Consider the following 15606-nt stretch of genomic DNA (forward strand, 5'->3'; position numbering starts at 1 on the left):
TTCATAACTCATATTTGGGCTAAGGGTTGGCGGGTGTTGGCTAGTGACGAAGCCCGAAACTTGCTTAAACCGGTATGGAACTTATACCTGTTACTTTCCTTATCTCTTGTAATTACTTTTTACCTTATACCGTTTGTTTGTCTGTAGGATGGTGGTGCCGAAAATTGATGATCCGAAGCACGTTCCAAAGGCTGTTGAAGCTTCTCTTTAGGCCTGCCTGTATAGAGCTTAGGAACATTTGTATTATCTTTGTAAAAAAATTGTAATCGAGGTTTAAACAATACTGTGTATATCTGTCCATACCTTGTAATATATTTTTAACTTTTCATCCATGTACAAATTGCTTTACTGTGGACGAAACTTGTATCTTTTGAGCCGAAGGCGAAAAACACCTTCCCTTCTTTTCGTACACAATGAAGCATGTTGTTGCATAAAATGTATACGTTTGAAACGAAGCTTCTTCGTGTTCATCGAAGCACTGTCGTCGAAGATGGAGTATTTCTGTTCGTGCTTCATGTTATGATGATGATCCTACGAATGTCTAAATGAATGTTTGTATGAATGCAATGAATGATGTAATGTAATGTGCATATCAATGTCCCAAACACACACAAAGCCACACCCAGACTCTGCATCCCCTTAGGAACGACTTTGGAGTCTTTAAGCTCTGCATCCTCTTAGAAACGACTTTGGAGCTTCTTCACCTTATATTTCAGTGGCATTTAAGCTCTGCATCCCCTTAGGAACGACTTTGGAGCTTCTTCACCTTCTATTTCGGTGGTATTTAAGCTCTGCATCCCCTTAGGAACGACTTTGGAGCTTCTTCACCTTATATTTCGTTGGTATTTGGCTCTGCATTCCCTTAGAAACGACTTCTGAGCTTCGGAACTTACGCTGCGCTCCCTTAGGAACGACTTTTTGCAGCTTCGAAACTTATGCTGCGCTTCCTTAGGAACGACTTTTTGTAGCTTCGTCATGCTCTGCATCCCCTTAGGGATGTCTTTTGAGCTTCTTCCTGTTTTCTTTTTGCACTCGATGGTGCAGGCTCTGATTTTAAATATTACATCTTTAGGGAATTTTGGCCCTTGTACTGTGTAGGGCTAAATAAGAATGAAAATTACAAGCTATGGCCCTATTAAAAACCTTTCTCCCCTCCTGAAAGGAAAAGGTGCCATAGAAAAAATGAAAAAGATTACATCAATTACACATAGTACCGTCAAAGCTCATTCGCATTCCAAGATCTAGGTATGTTGTTGCCATCCATATCCTTCAATCTGTAAGAATCGGGTCTTGACAAAGATACTACCAGCAAAGGATCTTCCCAATTCAGTTGTAACTTGCCCACTGTATCTTGGTTAGCCACTCTCCGAAGCACCAAATGTTCTAGCTTGATGTTTTTCAATCGAACTTTTCTATCACGCCATCTTATTGTCTCGCCCTGATACTTATTGATGTGTTCTATGGCCTGAAGTCTGGTCCCTTCTATAGTGTCTTTCGTTGTTTGATAATCAGCTTCGTCCTCCACTGAAGTTGTAGTTCTTATTGATCCTGTCTTTGCTTCTTCTGGTGTTATTGCTTCGTCACCGAATAGGAGCTTGAAAGGTGTAAAACCTGTTGACCTTGACACAGTTGTGTTGTGGCTCCACACCACTTTAATCAACTCATCTGGCCACTTTCCTCTGGGTTGATGGAAGATTAACTTCATTATTCCTGTCATTATAATTCCATTTGCTCTTTCTACTAACCCATTTGATTCTGGATGCCTTACTGATGCAAAATGAATTTTTGTACCAATTCGGTCACAGAAATCTTTAAACGTTTCAGCATCAAACTAGGTTCCATGGTCCACAGTTATTGCCTTAGGCACGCCAAAGCGACAAACAGTGTTCTGCCAAAAGAATTTCTATACTGTGGCGGAAGTTATTGTGGCTAAAAGCTTTGCTTCGATCCACTTGGAAAAATATCCCACCGCTACAATGACATATTTCAAATTTCCTTGTGCTGGTGGAAGTGGACCTAACAAATCCAGACCCCACCTTTGCAGTAGCCAAGTTGGCTGTATTAACTGGGTTAGATACGAAGGTTGTTTCTGGTCTTTTGCACATCTTTAGCAATTTTCACATTTTTGAACCAGATCTGCTGCATCCGAAGCTGCCTTCGGCCAATAAAATCCTTGTCTGAAAACCTTCCCCAGCAAAGGCCTAGACCCAATATGAGATCCACATAAACCTGCATGTATTTCCTTCATTAGCTCTTGACCTTCGGTTCTGGATAAACACTTGAGTAGTGGAGAACAAACTCCATGTTTATATAACTCCCCTTCTATGATCACATATGTTCTTGTTCTTGCTTCCATTCTTTTATTATAAACTTCGTCATCCGAAAGACAATTACCTTGGAGCAAAGATATAATTTCAGTCCTCCAATCTTCACTATATACAGGTGATATTGCAAGCACTACCCTCTCCATAAGTTTGACTAAAGGTGCTTTTATTGTCTCAAAGAACACTTCTGAAGGCAAAGGGAGCCCATGTGCCACTGATTTGGCTAGCAAATCTACATGCTCATTTCCCCTCTTGGAATATTTTTTACAGAAAATCCTTCGAAAGAAGCCTCCAATCTTCGGACTGCATCCAAATATTTTTCAAGCTTCGGATCCCTTGTTTTGCTGCTTTTGTCTACATGGCCAGAAATAACTTGGGAATCAGTTTTAAGGACTGCCCTTCTTATTCCCATTGCCTTTAGCTTCTGAAGCCCTAACAGAAGAGCTTCGTATTCAGCAATATTGTTTGTACAACTAAAGTCCAGCCTTGTTGCTTAACATGTTCTGACTTTAGAGGGAGCTACTAGAACAGCAGTCGCTCCTCCGCCGAAGGTTCCCCAAGAACCGTCACAGAATACTGTCCAGGCTTCGGCGTCTTTTGTTGCTTCTTCTCCCTGAGCCCCTGGCGTCCAATCAGCAATGAAATCTGCTAACGCCTGAGACTGAATTGAGGATCTATGTACATAATCAATAGTGAATTCATTGAGTTCTGCAGCCCATTTTCCAATTATTCATGTAGCTTCCATGTTTCTCATTATGTCTTTTAGAGGTTGTGATGAAGGGACTATTATATGATAGGCTTGAAAGTAATGTCGAAGCTTTCTGGAGGCCATTTGCACAGCATACAACACCTTCTCTAATTATGTGTAATTTTTCTTTGATAAACTGAGTACTTCGGAGACGAAGTATACTGGTGCTTGTCTTTTTACTTGGCCATCTTGCTTCTCCTGTACAAGTGCCGCACTAACTGCAGAATGAGAGGCTGCCACATACAGGAGTAACGGAGTCCCTGATGAAGGTGGAGTTAGAGTTGTCAAGTTTATCAAGTATTGCTTTAACTCTTCGAAAGCCTTCTGTTGAGCCAGACCCCATTGAAAAACTTCGGCTGACTTTAGTATTTCAAAGAATGGCAGATTCCTCTCTCTTAATCTTGATATAAATCTATTCAGCGACGCCAGCCTTCCTGTCAATCGTTGAGCCCCCTTCTTTGAATTTGGCGGCTCCATCCGAAGGATAGCTTCGATCTTACTTGGGTTAGCTTTGATTCCCTTCATTGATACCAGACAGCCAAGGAACTTGCCCTTCTTTACTCCAAAAACACACTTTTCTGGATTTAACTTGAGACCAGCTTGTCTGAAATTGGCAAACGTCTCTTGCAAGTCGGCAATATGATTCTCTTATTTCGTGCTTTTTACTATGATGTCATCAACATAAGTCAGCACATTCCTGCCTATTTGAGAGTGAAGAACCTTAGTTGTCATTCTGCTGAAGCTTCCTCCAGCATTCTTGAGCCCCTCGGGCATCCGAAGGTAACAATAAGTACCACTGGGAGTTATTAAGCTTGTCTTTGGCTCATCTTTTTTCTTCATCCAAATTTGGTGATAGCCCGAGTAGCAGTCCATTAAGCTCATGAATTCCGAAGAAGCTGCTGAATTTATAAGGGAGTCTATTCTTGGTAAAGGGAACTCGTCCTTCGGACATGCCTTGTTGAGATCTGTGAAATCAATACACATTCTCCATTTCTCATTAGCCTTCTTCACCATAACAGTGTTGGCTAGCTACTCTGGATATGTTACTTCTCTGATAACACCAGCACTGAGAAGTCTCTTTACTTCGTTCCGAGCACCTTCGGCTTTATCCTCAGACATTTTCTGAAGTCTTTGCTTTCTTGGTCTGAAAGATGGATCCACATTGAGTGAATGCTCAATGACATCCCTGTTAACACCACAGAGATCATTAGCTGTCCAAGCAAAGACATCTTTGTTGTTGAACAAAAATCTTAGCAGGGTCTTTTCTTGTTCATCAGAAACTGAGATCCCAGCAACACCTTTTGGTCTACTATATCTTCACACAGGAGCATAGCTTTGGTTGATCTGCCGAAGCAGCCTTCTCTCTTTTGTGATTATATTGTTGACAAGCTTCGGCTCCATCTATATTATGGATTGCCTTTGAATCCGTCCAACTCCCTTCAGCCCTTCTGGCAGCTTCTTGACTCCCATGAATGGCAATGGGCCCTTGTTCCGAAGGTATCTTCATGCATAAGTATGCTGGATGAAGTATTGCTTCGAAGGCATTAAGCGTCCATCGACCAATGATTGCGTTGTATGGGTACTACATGTCAACAATGTCAAAGACAACTTGCTCAGTTCTTGTGTTGTGAATATAACAGAAGGTAACTGACATTGTTATTTTGCCAAGTGCCACAATTTGTCTTCCTCCGAAGCCACAAAGAGGGTGTGTTGCATCATGAATCTTGTCTTCTGGTTCTTGCATCTGTCTGAAAGCCTTTGCAAATATGATGTCTGTTGCACTGCTTGTGTCAACCAGAACATTGTGGACCAGAAATCCCTTGATGACACAAGATATAACCATGACATCATTGTGAGGATAGTCTTTAAGCTGAAGATCCTCCTGGGAGAAGGTGATTGGGATGTGAGACCACTTGGATCTGATGAAGGGTCCTTGCACCCCTACATGCTGCACTCTTCTCTGTGCTTCCTTCTTCTGCTTCTTGTTAGTTGGCTTTGAGCTTGAACCACCTGTGATTGGGAGCACTAGCTTCGTAACAGCTTGGTTGTTGTACGAAGCCATTGTTACAATAGTGGAAGTGAGTTCACCAGAGGTGGGCGCCAATGTTGGTCATTTGTTCTCAAAAACTACGAATCAAGAACAAGGCAACACAAATGTTAATGGTTAATGAACTTCGCCCTTCATCACATTATCTCCCTTAGCATATAATGATCTTCGGACGAAGGTCAAGAAGGACATACCTTCTTCATTGCAATATACAAAGATATAAATATGATTGTATAAAATATAGAGAAAGCATGAATAATCATATTAAATCATTAGATTATTCATAATATCATCGTATATTTATAAACAAACATCAATGGTATTGAATTACATTTGTACCTTCGACTTGACAGAAGGTAAAGATCCAAGAGTGACGTGCAAATGATTACAAGTCAGTGTGAACAGTACGGAGGTACTGTTCATCTATTTATAGGCACGGGACGCAGCCCGGACAAAATTACATTTATGTCCTTGATAACTAATTATAACCATGACACAAATTATCAGGGGCTAAGCGGTCTTTTCCTCTTTAAGTCAGTGCTGCCCTTCATCTCAAGCGTGTCATCATGCCGAAGCTCCCTCGATTGTGGCTTCGGCATAAACCTTCATGTTGTGACTGCTTGCATATCATCTTGTCGAAGGTGGTTTTTCTTAGAGGACATTCGGCGGAGAAGAAGGCCCCCAACACAAAGGTAATATAATTTAACAAAAAATCATAATAGCGAACAAAATGATGAATATAATCTTTTATTATGTATATAAAAGATCATGACAACAATGTTTTATAAAATAATATAGATGGACTGCCAATAGATATACAACACAGATCAATGCCATAGAGAATATATCAAAGTCATTCAATATTTTCTTAATATGGCCAAAGAACATAAGCAAACGGGTTTTATGTGTTGTCCACATAGAGACTATACAAACGAGATAGAAAAATCTAACTATATTTGTTGGACCAAGCATAGAGAAACAAAGGTTCTAGAGGATGAAGAGAAGGATGGTGACACAATTTTAATCTATGATTAGTATGGTTCCTTTATAGATGTTATAATGAGTGAGGTTGAAGTGTCTAAAGAAATAACACGGTAGCACAAATGTTGCATGACGAAGAGTCGAAAGACTGAGAACGAAAAGGTATATAAAACAACATATTTTATTTCAACTAAAAGCTAATGCAACGAAAGAAAAACGTTGAGATCAATGTAGACTAAGGAGGTGTTTGTATGGGATTATAATCTGCCCAGATTATATAATCTAATAAATCTTGAACTATATGTTTGTTCGGAATTATAACTTGTCCAGATTATAATCCAACAAATCTTGAACTATATGTAGTTCAAGATTTGTTAGATTATATGATCTGTACAGATTATAATCTCAAACAAACACCCCTAAGGGATACTTAGGGAACCTCAAATCTCCTTTGGATTGGAGAAGATTGAGGTGGAAATGAACTAATTTCCTCTCTAATCCCCTTCAATCCAAAGGGGATTTCAGTTTCCAAACTAACCCTAAAGCTAAAGATTATAGAAAGATGAAATAGATAGAGTGTGCGTTCTCAGTAGTATGACCAATAACTGATGGCTATAGGTACACTCGGTAGGTTTGGAACTAGCCACTGACATCATCGCGACCTCAATATATAACTAGTAAATTGCTCGTGTTTCACGCGTGTCTTTGATTGACATGTTTATATGTGAATACATACACATACAAGTGAATACATACATAAACGTGCAGTGGCGGAGGATGGGCCAAAAATAAGATGTTGCTAATGCAACCACACATGTTAATTCACAACACAATTTAAATCAATTTATAGCTACAAAATAAGCTATGAGTGAGTTAAAATACCTTCTTGAACAGTCATCGCGAGTATAATCCATTTACAACCAAATGTCATGTATCGAATAAAATCTAAAAAAAAGGAAATGAGTTAATAATGATAAATTAAAGTAAAAATTACACGAGTGAAATAAGGATATCCTTGTTTTTTGTTTCCATCCATGCCTACTGATTGTTTGGTTTGCTTAGCGACAGAGCTACAAAATCGTAGAGCTTGTTCATAGCCATAACCATTAATATGTATTTAAATGTACAGTGATTGTGACACTCACCAAATTTCTTAATCTGGGTCTCATCATCTCAGCGGAGCTGAGCCTCGACGTCTCGGTAGAGCTCGATGCGATGGTCGGGGAGGAGCTCAGCGCCGGCACATATGCCGGGGAAGATCTACCGCGGATGGGGAGAAGCTCGGCGCAAGTACACGGCTGCCGGGGAGGGGAGGAGTTTGGCGCGACTACCGGTGAGAAGCTCGACGCAAGCACACTGCTACTGGTGAGGAGGCGAGCTTGGCGTGGCTGAAGGAGATGAGTCTAGTTCGACACGGTTGACGAGGAGGAGCCCGGTGCATGCATGTGGCCTAGGCTGCTGGGTGGAGGCATAGTGGAGCTCTGGTCGGATCCAGATGCGGAGGGTCAGAGCTTGGAGCACGGTCGACAGAGCTCAGAGGCTGGTGGTGGGCGCGATTCGTTTGGCAGAGGGCAATTCCTCGCGTAGAACAGTGCCGAACATGAGTTAGGGTTAGGATTTTTTTTTTTTTTGTCTGTTGGTCTCTTATTGGGTTGAGCTAAGGTATTGCTCAGGCAATACAGAGCCATGTTGGGCCCTCCGTCCCTGTAAACGTGAATACAGGAGCAACAATATATGTGAATACATACACATACAAGTGACAAAATTATCTAAACAGATAATTATTTACAGTAGTAGAATAGTTAAGTCTGCAAATATAACAACATAAGTCGTCCAGATGTTATATTACATTGACGATGGTTGCAGCGGTTTAAGTGGTTATATACATGTAAAGAAGCAATAAAATATTGATCTTAAGGCCACAAAATAATGATGCGCTTAAAGAAAGTTTACTGTGAGTTTCTAAAGTTAAAGTACTAAGAATGGATCAGCCATATATACAGACTTTTTAGACAAAAAATAATGATCTCAAAGTCCAAAAAATAAAGATCAACAAAACAGAAACATGTGGTGCCTGTCATGATCGTGTTTGATCTTCATGGAGTTCATTGTCTATTCTCAAATATATAGTGTTCCTTTGTTCAACTTGTATGTGCTGTGTAAAATAATAAATAGCGTTAGAAATTGATTACTCAACATGCAAATATAATTGTATGTGCTGTGTTTGAAACATGGTTCTATAACCTGGGCAGTCCAAACAAACAAGCCCTAAGCATAGGAACCTAGGAAGGAATCTCGTATTGTCTGGTTGCCGGCTTCTTTTTTTTTAAACAAAAAAAAGGTGTAACTCTCTAGGATTGGGCGGTATTCCAGGGCTTCGACTGCACCAACCAATGCTACATGTACTACATTTCTGAGCCAACCATGCAAACTAAGCCCCATGTCCGTCCTCATGATTGTGGGCGTTTTTACACGATCGGACGGCTGAAAATCAAAACGGCGACGTGGACACGTTGGACGCTTAGTTTTGCTCTATATAGAAGAAAATTGCATTACCGCAAATAGGACACTCAGTTGACAGATGAATATATAAACAGTTCAGTAAAAGAATGCACCGAAAATTTCTCATTTTTCAGCATCATCAAAAATCAGCTCCAAAAAGGTTAAATTAATCTGCAGAATACAATGAACTCATACAGGCATTTACTCAGCTAGTGAAAATGTTTTGGTGATGTCTCTCTCGGACACGGCACCATAAAAACATATCTTCATGTTCCCTTCTCGGATCTTTGGATCTAGGTAACCTTTGTACAGGTCCCAGAACTCATTGCTGCATTGTAATTCATACTGAGATCAGGAATAGATAAGGCTTTGTACGAATTTCTCGGAGCTGAAATCTGCTAATGAAATTAATACCTGACTTGTGGTAATGTAAACAAGGTGAAGGACTTTGCATCCTTCTGCATGTCAAGTACCACTAGTTTCAAGCGTGACAAGGACAAAGCTTCCATGTCAATTAGTTTTTTGATCCTGCACACAAACTGAACTATAAGGAGCAGCAATAGGAGGTAGAACTACTGAGAAAAACACCATTGTTGTCACTACAATTGAAGAAAATATATATCAAGTTATATTGCATAGAAGATACAACAGGATAACATCAGCCTTAAAACAGTGTTAACTGTGTGAACAACCAAACAATCTAGGATCTTTTTAGAAATAAGTAACATATTATACCTTTTAACATAACCACCAGAGGTAACAATTACAAAGTATCAATAGAACAGTCAATAATTGGCACAATGTTTTGGTGTTAACAGATAAGCAAAAGCCTGACCAAATGGAAGGTGTAGGAATGTAAAGATTTTTTAAAAAAAATCAGCCTTTAAGGACCACAATGCAATTAAACTAAGGCGTAAAGTTCTTTAGAAGAATCTCTAGCAAATCAGTGCAAACATGTTCATGAAGTTCAATAGAACTTCATAACATTTTTTAGAAATAACAGTATAAGGCAAAAGATAGGATTGCGTATGCCCTGAGAAAAACTCTACTGTGGCCCTAGAAAAATCTAGTAATAGGTCAATTCAAGCTTGATATCCAAGAGCTGTTCTCAGTAGGAAATTGCTTGCAAGCATGATATCCAAGAGCTGTCCTCACTAGGAAATTGCATAAGCAAACTTGTATCGAAGAGCTCTCCTCACTAGGATATTGCATAGGCAAGCTAGAGGTCAGGGTTGCTGCCAACCTGTCAACCACAAATGTGTCGTGTAAAAGAAATTGATATATGGCAAATAGGTGCGGAGAAGGAAGGATATGTTGATAAGAGAGTTTACAGTCAAGATTTGATGAGTAACAGATGATGTAAGCATACAATCAAAAGGCTGGACAAGCAACATAGAACCTCAAAAAAAATGGTGGCTTGGGTTATGTGTAAACACCGAAGGGGCTGCATGTTTAATGGTGCTTCCCTGCGTGCAACAGTGGTGGTGTGGGCTGTAAAGGACGAGGGAGCCCTACAGTCTGCAGCCAGGGCTAGCGACCTCTGAAACATTGACCTATCTCCATAGCCTTTAGGGGCTTAGGGCCATTCCTTTTCTTACTAGCGGCGTATCCGTCTTATGATGGATTGTGTCCTGCGTGAATGGTGTTGAAATTTTGGGTACTCTTTCTTAATAAAATGAAACATAGATCTCCTGTACATCAGAAAGGAATTAGTGCCAGATGCTGATAGGTATGCCAAAGGACTATCTTACAGGTGGAAAAGATGATAGAGGCAACAGGTCCTAGTTGAAGCAACTTTAAGAAAACGGGACACAAACATTAGCATGTAAGAAGGCCAACAAAATAGGTATTCTTTGTAAGATATAACAAACACCAACTACCACCATTTTGAACTTTTGAGAATGACACAAAAATGGTCTTTGTTCCACAATCTAAATAAGCCCAATTGATATGGACCAAACACAACAAAAAAGACAGATAGCTCAAAATTGGAATAGTCAAGATTGCTTGCCTGCTCGGTGTACCACAGGCAATATTTACTCGAGCATTAAGCATCGCCACCTGCATGAAAATTTTATAGTTTAAAAAAACTAAAGCCAAAACAGTAGGAATCTAAAATAATAGCAAAACTTACAGGTGGAAAAACACCGAAAAGAGTGTGGTATTATAGTTTACTGTAAACCCTGAATAATGCTTTAAGGAGCATTAGCTAGTTTTTATTATTTGTAAGAATAATAGTAAGGATATCTAAGACTTTAGTTATACAACAATTAGTATTAGAGTTATTTTAGTATGTGTTGAGACAGGTCCCATTTAAATAAATAGGATGGTGAATTATTGCACCTGAATTACACCTAATGGGTTATATAATAATGTGAATTCCTTGCTTATTGGATGTCATACATGAAAATAACTATGTGAGCAAAGTAAGAGAAAGGAATAAATAAACATAAAATACATATACATCATGCTGGAGTTTATCTGGTTGTGCACTTACTTCGAGGAATTAATTTTGAAGTCTGAACTTATTAGCTATTTGAATTGGGAAAATCAAAATCTAGAAAGAAAATTTTAATCTAGTCAATTATCCTTCCATAAGTAAACAATAAGAGGTAAAATAAACAATATTAAGGCAAACAGTAAAGAGTTATACTCACATTGGTATTTTATTATGTATTTGAAGTCTGAAGATCAAACAAGAATTTAAATTTAAGTTTGAAAATGGAAATAGAAAAGAAAAGAGAAGAAAAGGAAACAGAACAGAAAAAACGGATGAGCTACGCGCTGGGCCTAAAACCCCTTCCCTCGGCCCAACGCCTAGGCGTCCAGGCGGTGGTCCAACGCCTTGGCTCGCCTTACCGCTTTAAAAAATCATGCATGTTAATCACTGTGACATGCTCAGGTTAATTTGATGGGACCTAATAGGTTACCCTAGTATTGTTTATCCCACACCTTGCAAACTAATGAACTATTGATTAGACTTGCTATTGCTCTACCTGGTTTTGGGATTAATGCTATATTGAATTATGATCATGTTTCACTATTATTGCTGGTTTATTATTGTTCATGACAAAATCATTAAGTTAATTGGAACATGAAGCGACCATCCGTAAAAACAGTGCTAGCACAAGGATGGTATGGAACGCCCTTGGCTGACTAATTAGAAAAACTAGTGGAGGACTACCTTACCCGAAAGAGTCAAGGGCGGTAGGAGAGTTGCGGTATAGGGAGGTTCTCGAGTCGATTATGCTGCGATGGTTTTTCGGACGAGGGATTTCTATATCGCCCTTCTCAAAAACCGTAGCGGGTTTTCTAAAGCTAGTGTAACTTTGTAACGGCGTCGTAGTGCTACCCTGCCTCGTCTCCTCGGTAGAGATGTATGGGATTCATGACTCATGGCAAATGGGTAACACGACTTGTGGGTAAAGATGTGCAACCTCTGCAGAATGTAAAACTGGTATATCAGCCGTGCTCACGGTCATGAGCGGCTCGGACCCTCACATGAGTAATTTATAAAATTAAACTTAATTTGTCATATGCATTGCATTGTGGGTTTTGTTATTAATACTGATCTCTTATTTATTTGGGTTGGTATCTACTTATACTTAGTAACTGCTAATAAAATTTTGACCAACTTTAAAACAATGATCAGTTTTAACCATTTCAATTGTTAAGCCTTACACTTCACATGAGCATTATTGTAAGTGAGATCATGCACATTATTCCCCACAACTTGTTGAACAATGAACGTATGTGAGATCACCCTTGCTGTACTCACATCCCCTAAGGTCGTAAACAAGTATTGCTGGATAAGGAGCATAAAAGATGTCGCGATGAGTTCGTGAGAGATCTAGACCGTCGTCTCCCAGTTAACTATGGTTGCTGGATCATTGTCTTCGTACGATGTAATTATTTAACTATTTTGTACAGAACTCCATTATATTAAAAATGTGACATTCGTTTCTGTACCATGAGTCATCATATGTGTGAGACTTGATACTATCACACATTTAAAACGTGCCCAGGTTTGGCACTTAAATCCGGGTGTGACATTTACATTTGCACTGTTTTCAAAAATCAAAACCATGCATTTTCCAAAAAAAAACTCTTACATGGACCAAGCATATTCACGTTCTTTTAGTCAAATTATGGACCCAAAGAAATCAACCAAGACAAAAGTATTGATGGAAAATTATCTGATTTGTACCAGATTTACTGGGCTACCACTAGATTTTGTGAGTGGTATATGCAGATAGACAGTAGAGAAAAAATAATGTCCTTGCGAAAACAATATTTGTTGTACCGTAGAATTATGAGTTTAGTCACTTATAGATACAGCAAATCATTAAAGGAAACAATCCAATACTCTACAAAAGACATTTGTAGTGGTTGAAGTGGTAAAATTAACATTTTAGAAATTGCAATATACAAAGTATCGGCTGGGATTTTGATCATTGGACAAATATATTAAAATGGAACAGTTAAAATAAACCACACCAATTTTCAACTTCTGGGAAAATACAGACCTGCTCCTCCACTTTCAAGTGTTTGGCAAAGAGCTTTACTGGTCGGCATTCTTTAGTAAACATCTTCAAACCCCTACAACCAGTTGCTTCATTATCTAAAAGAATATGCAGTGCAAAACTGAAAACATGTTCTTGCACTTTGGAACAACAGATTCTACCTCAGTAGGTCTAAAGATCGCAAAGCAGATGAGCTGATAACCAGAAGTGTTGGGCTGCCCACGGCGATCTCACCATCGATGTGATTTCCCTCACAGAGCTCTTCCTTCCACGAAGAGCCGAACACCCCTTTTACATGATCACCGAAGCTCTCGACGTCCTGGGCTGCTCCCTCCGCAAGCTGCACCATGCAGCCCTCTGCAGTGAGTACAAACAGAAGAGGCCTTCAGGTAGTGTTCCACCAACTTGCATGCGAAACTCGATTTCAATTGAATCCAACGCGAGGATGAACGGGGTGCATACCTGAGTAGGAATCGAGTTCGAGAGGAGAGAGGCGCATCTTAGAGGCGCGCTCGAAGCTACGGAGGAGAAACTCGAGCTGCCGCGACGGCTGCATCAATGCCGACAGTAGGACCGTTGCCCCTGCGACGCCATCTCCGATGGTGGCGGCGATTTGGTCCGGCTCGGCGGGTTTTAGCCGCGACTTCTTCTCCTTTTGCTTATGCTTCTCTTTCTTCTTCTTCGCGTATGCCCGTTTGGGATCCGCGGATTTCTTCGCGATGATTTTGGAGGGCCCGTGCGGTTTCTTGCGCTTGCGGCCGGCGGCCGCTGCGGTCGGTTCCGGCGCCGGTGCCATTTTGGGGGTTCCGGTGTGTTGGCGTCTTGGCGAGGCCAGGTCGTTAGGGTTTTAGCCCGAGCTGCGGGCTTTGGGCCTGTTCCGCTCTAGATGTGAAAAGGTGTATCGTGAAGATTAGGTGAAGATAAGATAAAAAAATTCATATAATTTAGAACGTAGAAAGTAACAATTTTTTATAATCAGAACAACTCAATTGGTTCTGTGTTCACGCTGATTTTAAATGGTTTTGCTTAAAGTAATTATTATAGAAACATGTTGAAAAGCTGGTTGTTGGCAGTCTGGTGGCCAGAAGCTGAAAAAAGTTAAAACAAACGGTCCCTTTGTGTTGTGTTACACAAAATAAGCCCGAGAGGCCGAGACAAAGAGGGCAAGCATGTTTGTTCGGACTTTTTTTATGACGAGCTTATCTAGAAATTTAATTTTAGTTATAGAGAAAATATAGTTATAGAAAGAATTTGAATATCATGAGGATTACGTGGGAAAAAAGATAAACAAGTTTATAGAGTTTAGAAGGGCAGACATTTTTGTTCGGACTTTTTTCTCACGAGCTTCTCTAGAAATTTAGCTTTAGTTATAGAGAAAATCTGAATATCATGAGAATTACGTGGGAAAGAAGATTAAGAGGTTTATAGAGTTTAGAATCTAGAAAGTGACAGATTACTACTATTATGATGACTCAGTTGATTATGTGTTCACGTTGACTTTGAACGGTTTTTACCAAAGCTATTCTTATAAAAGTGGACTGAAAAAGCTGGACGTTTGCCAATCCGCAATAGCTTCTGGTGTCTAGAAGTACGAAAAAAGTTGAAACAAACTGGGGCCAAATAAAGGTTGGCTCGAATCTAGGTTGTGGTCAATGGTATATCGGGTTATTGTTTTATAGCCTCCAATGCGAAATGTATCACCTCGTCCACTCCTGGACCGGTGGTACTTACTTCTGGCAGCTCTCTAGAATTATATATTGTCCCCACAGACCAACACAGATCTTTGTACGCACTTTGTCCTCACTCATGTGCACCCGAGAAAACTTCCGAGTCGGTCACTCATCCCAAATTGCTCCAAGCCAAGAACGCTTAACTTGGAGGTTATTTTGAGATAGAATTTCGAAAAAGAAGATGCATTGATACGACCACGCCATTAAGCAACACGTTACAACCCCCAAGTCATACTACATCAACTCAAGTACAACCAACATCATCACCAACCCAAGTCTTTGATGGACCAATTACACGTAGCCGAGCTAAGAAGCTACAACAAGAGGTGCACGCGCTACTTTATGAATTTCAATTAAACACTAATGAGAACTCTATGCTACCTAAGTCATGTATGTTGATATTACTTAGGTTCACCAAAGAGGAAGGACAAAACATATCAAGGGCGAATCAGCAAGAAGAGCTATGTCCGAGTCAGTCCAGCGCTATAGAACCGTCTAGAAGAAACAGTCATATCTTTTGATTCCCAAAAGCTATGAAGGCGCATAAGTACTTTTTGGAAAGCTCTTGAAGTCCAGTTTCCAATGCTTCTAAAGCCGACTTAATCAAATCTACCAAAAAGGCAGCCAACCTACTTTAGTGCTGACTGGTCAGAAGGTCAACAGTCTGCTTGATGACCAAGTTTTCGTATTAAACTGCATCATTCTACGAAGTTTCATTAAGCATGCTATACATGGTGAGAAAGCTTATCAA

The 15606-nt window shown here is 39.9% G+C and overlaps 1 protein-coding gene across 1 annotated transcript; it reads right to left on the reverse strand.

The window, feature by feature from the left end:
- Nucleotides 1-8702: 8702 nt before the first annotated feature.
- LOC100279147 (DEAD-box helicase family protein) lies at nucleotides 8703-14015 on the reverse strand. The gene is given in 6 exon segments (NM_001152182.1): nucleotides 8703-8930; nucleotides 9017-9130; nucleotides 10614-10663; nucleotides 13129-13201; nucleotides 13287-13482; nucleotides 13588-14015. Coding segments are annotated over 6 exon segments (894 nt in total). The 5' UTR covers nucleotides 13922-14015; the 3' UTR covers nucleotides 8703-8803.
- Between the last annotated feature and the right edge of the window lie 1591 nt (nucleotides 14016-15606).

The sequence above is a fragment of the Zea mays genome, chromosome 2 (genome assembly GCF_902167145.1).
Source record: "Zea mays cultivar B73 chromosome 2, Zm-B73-REFERENCE-NAM-5.0, whole genome shotgun sequence".
Taxonomy (NCBI): domain Eukaryota; kingdom Viridiplantae; phylum Streptophyta; class Magnoliopsida; order Poales; family Poaceae; genus Zea; species Zea mays.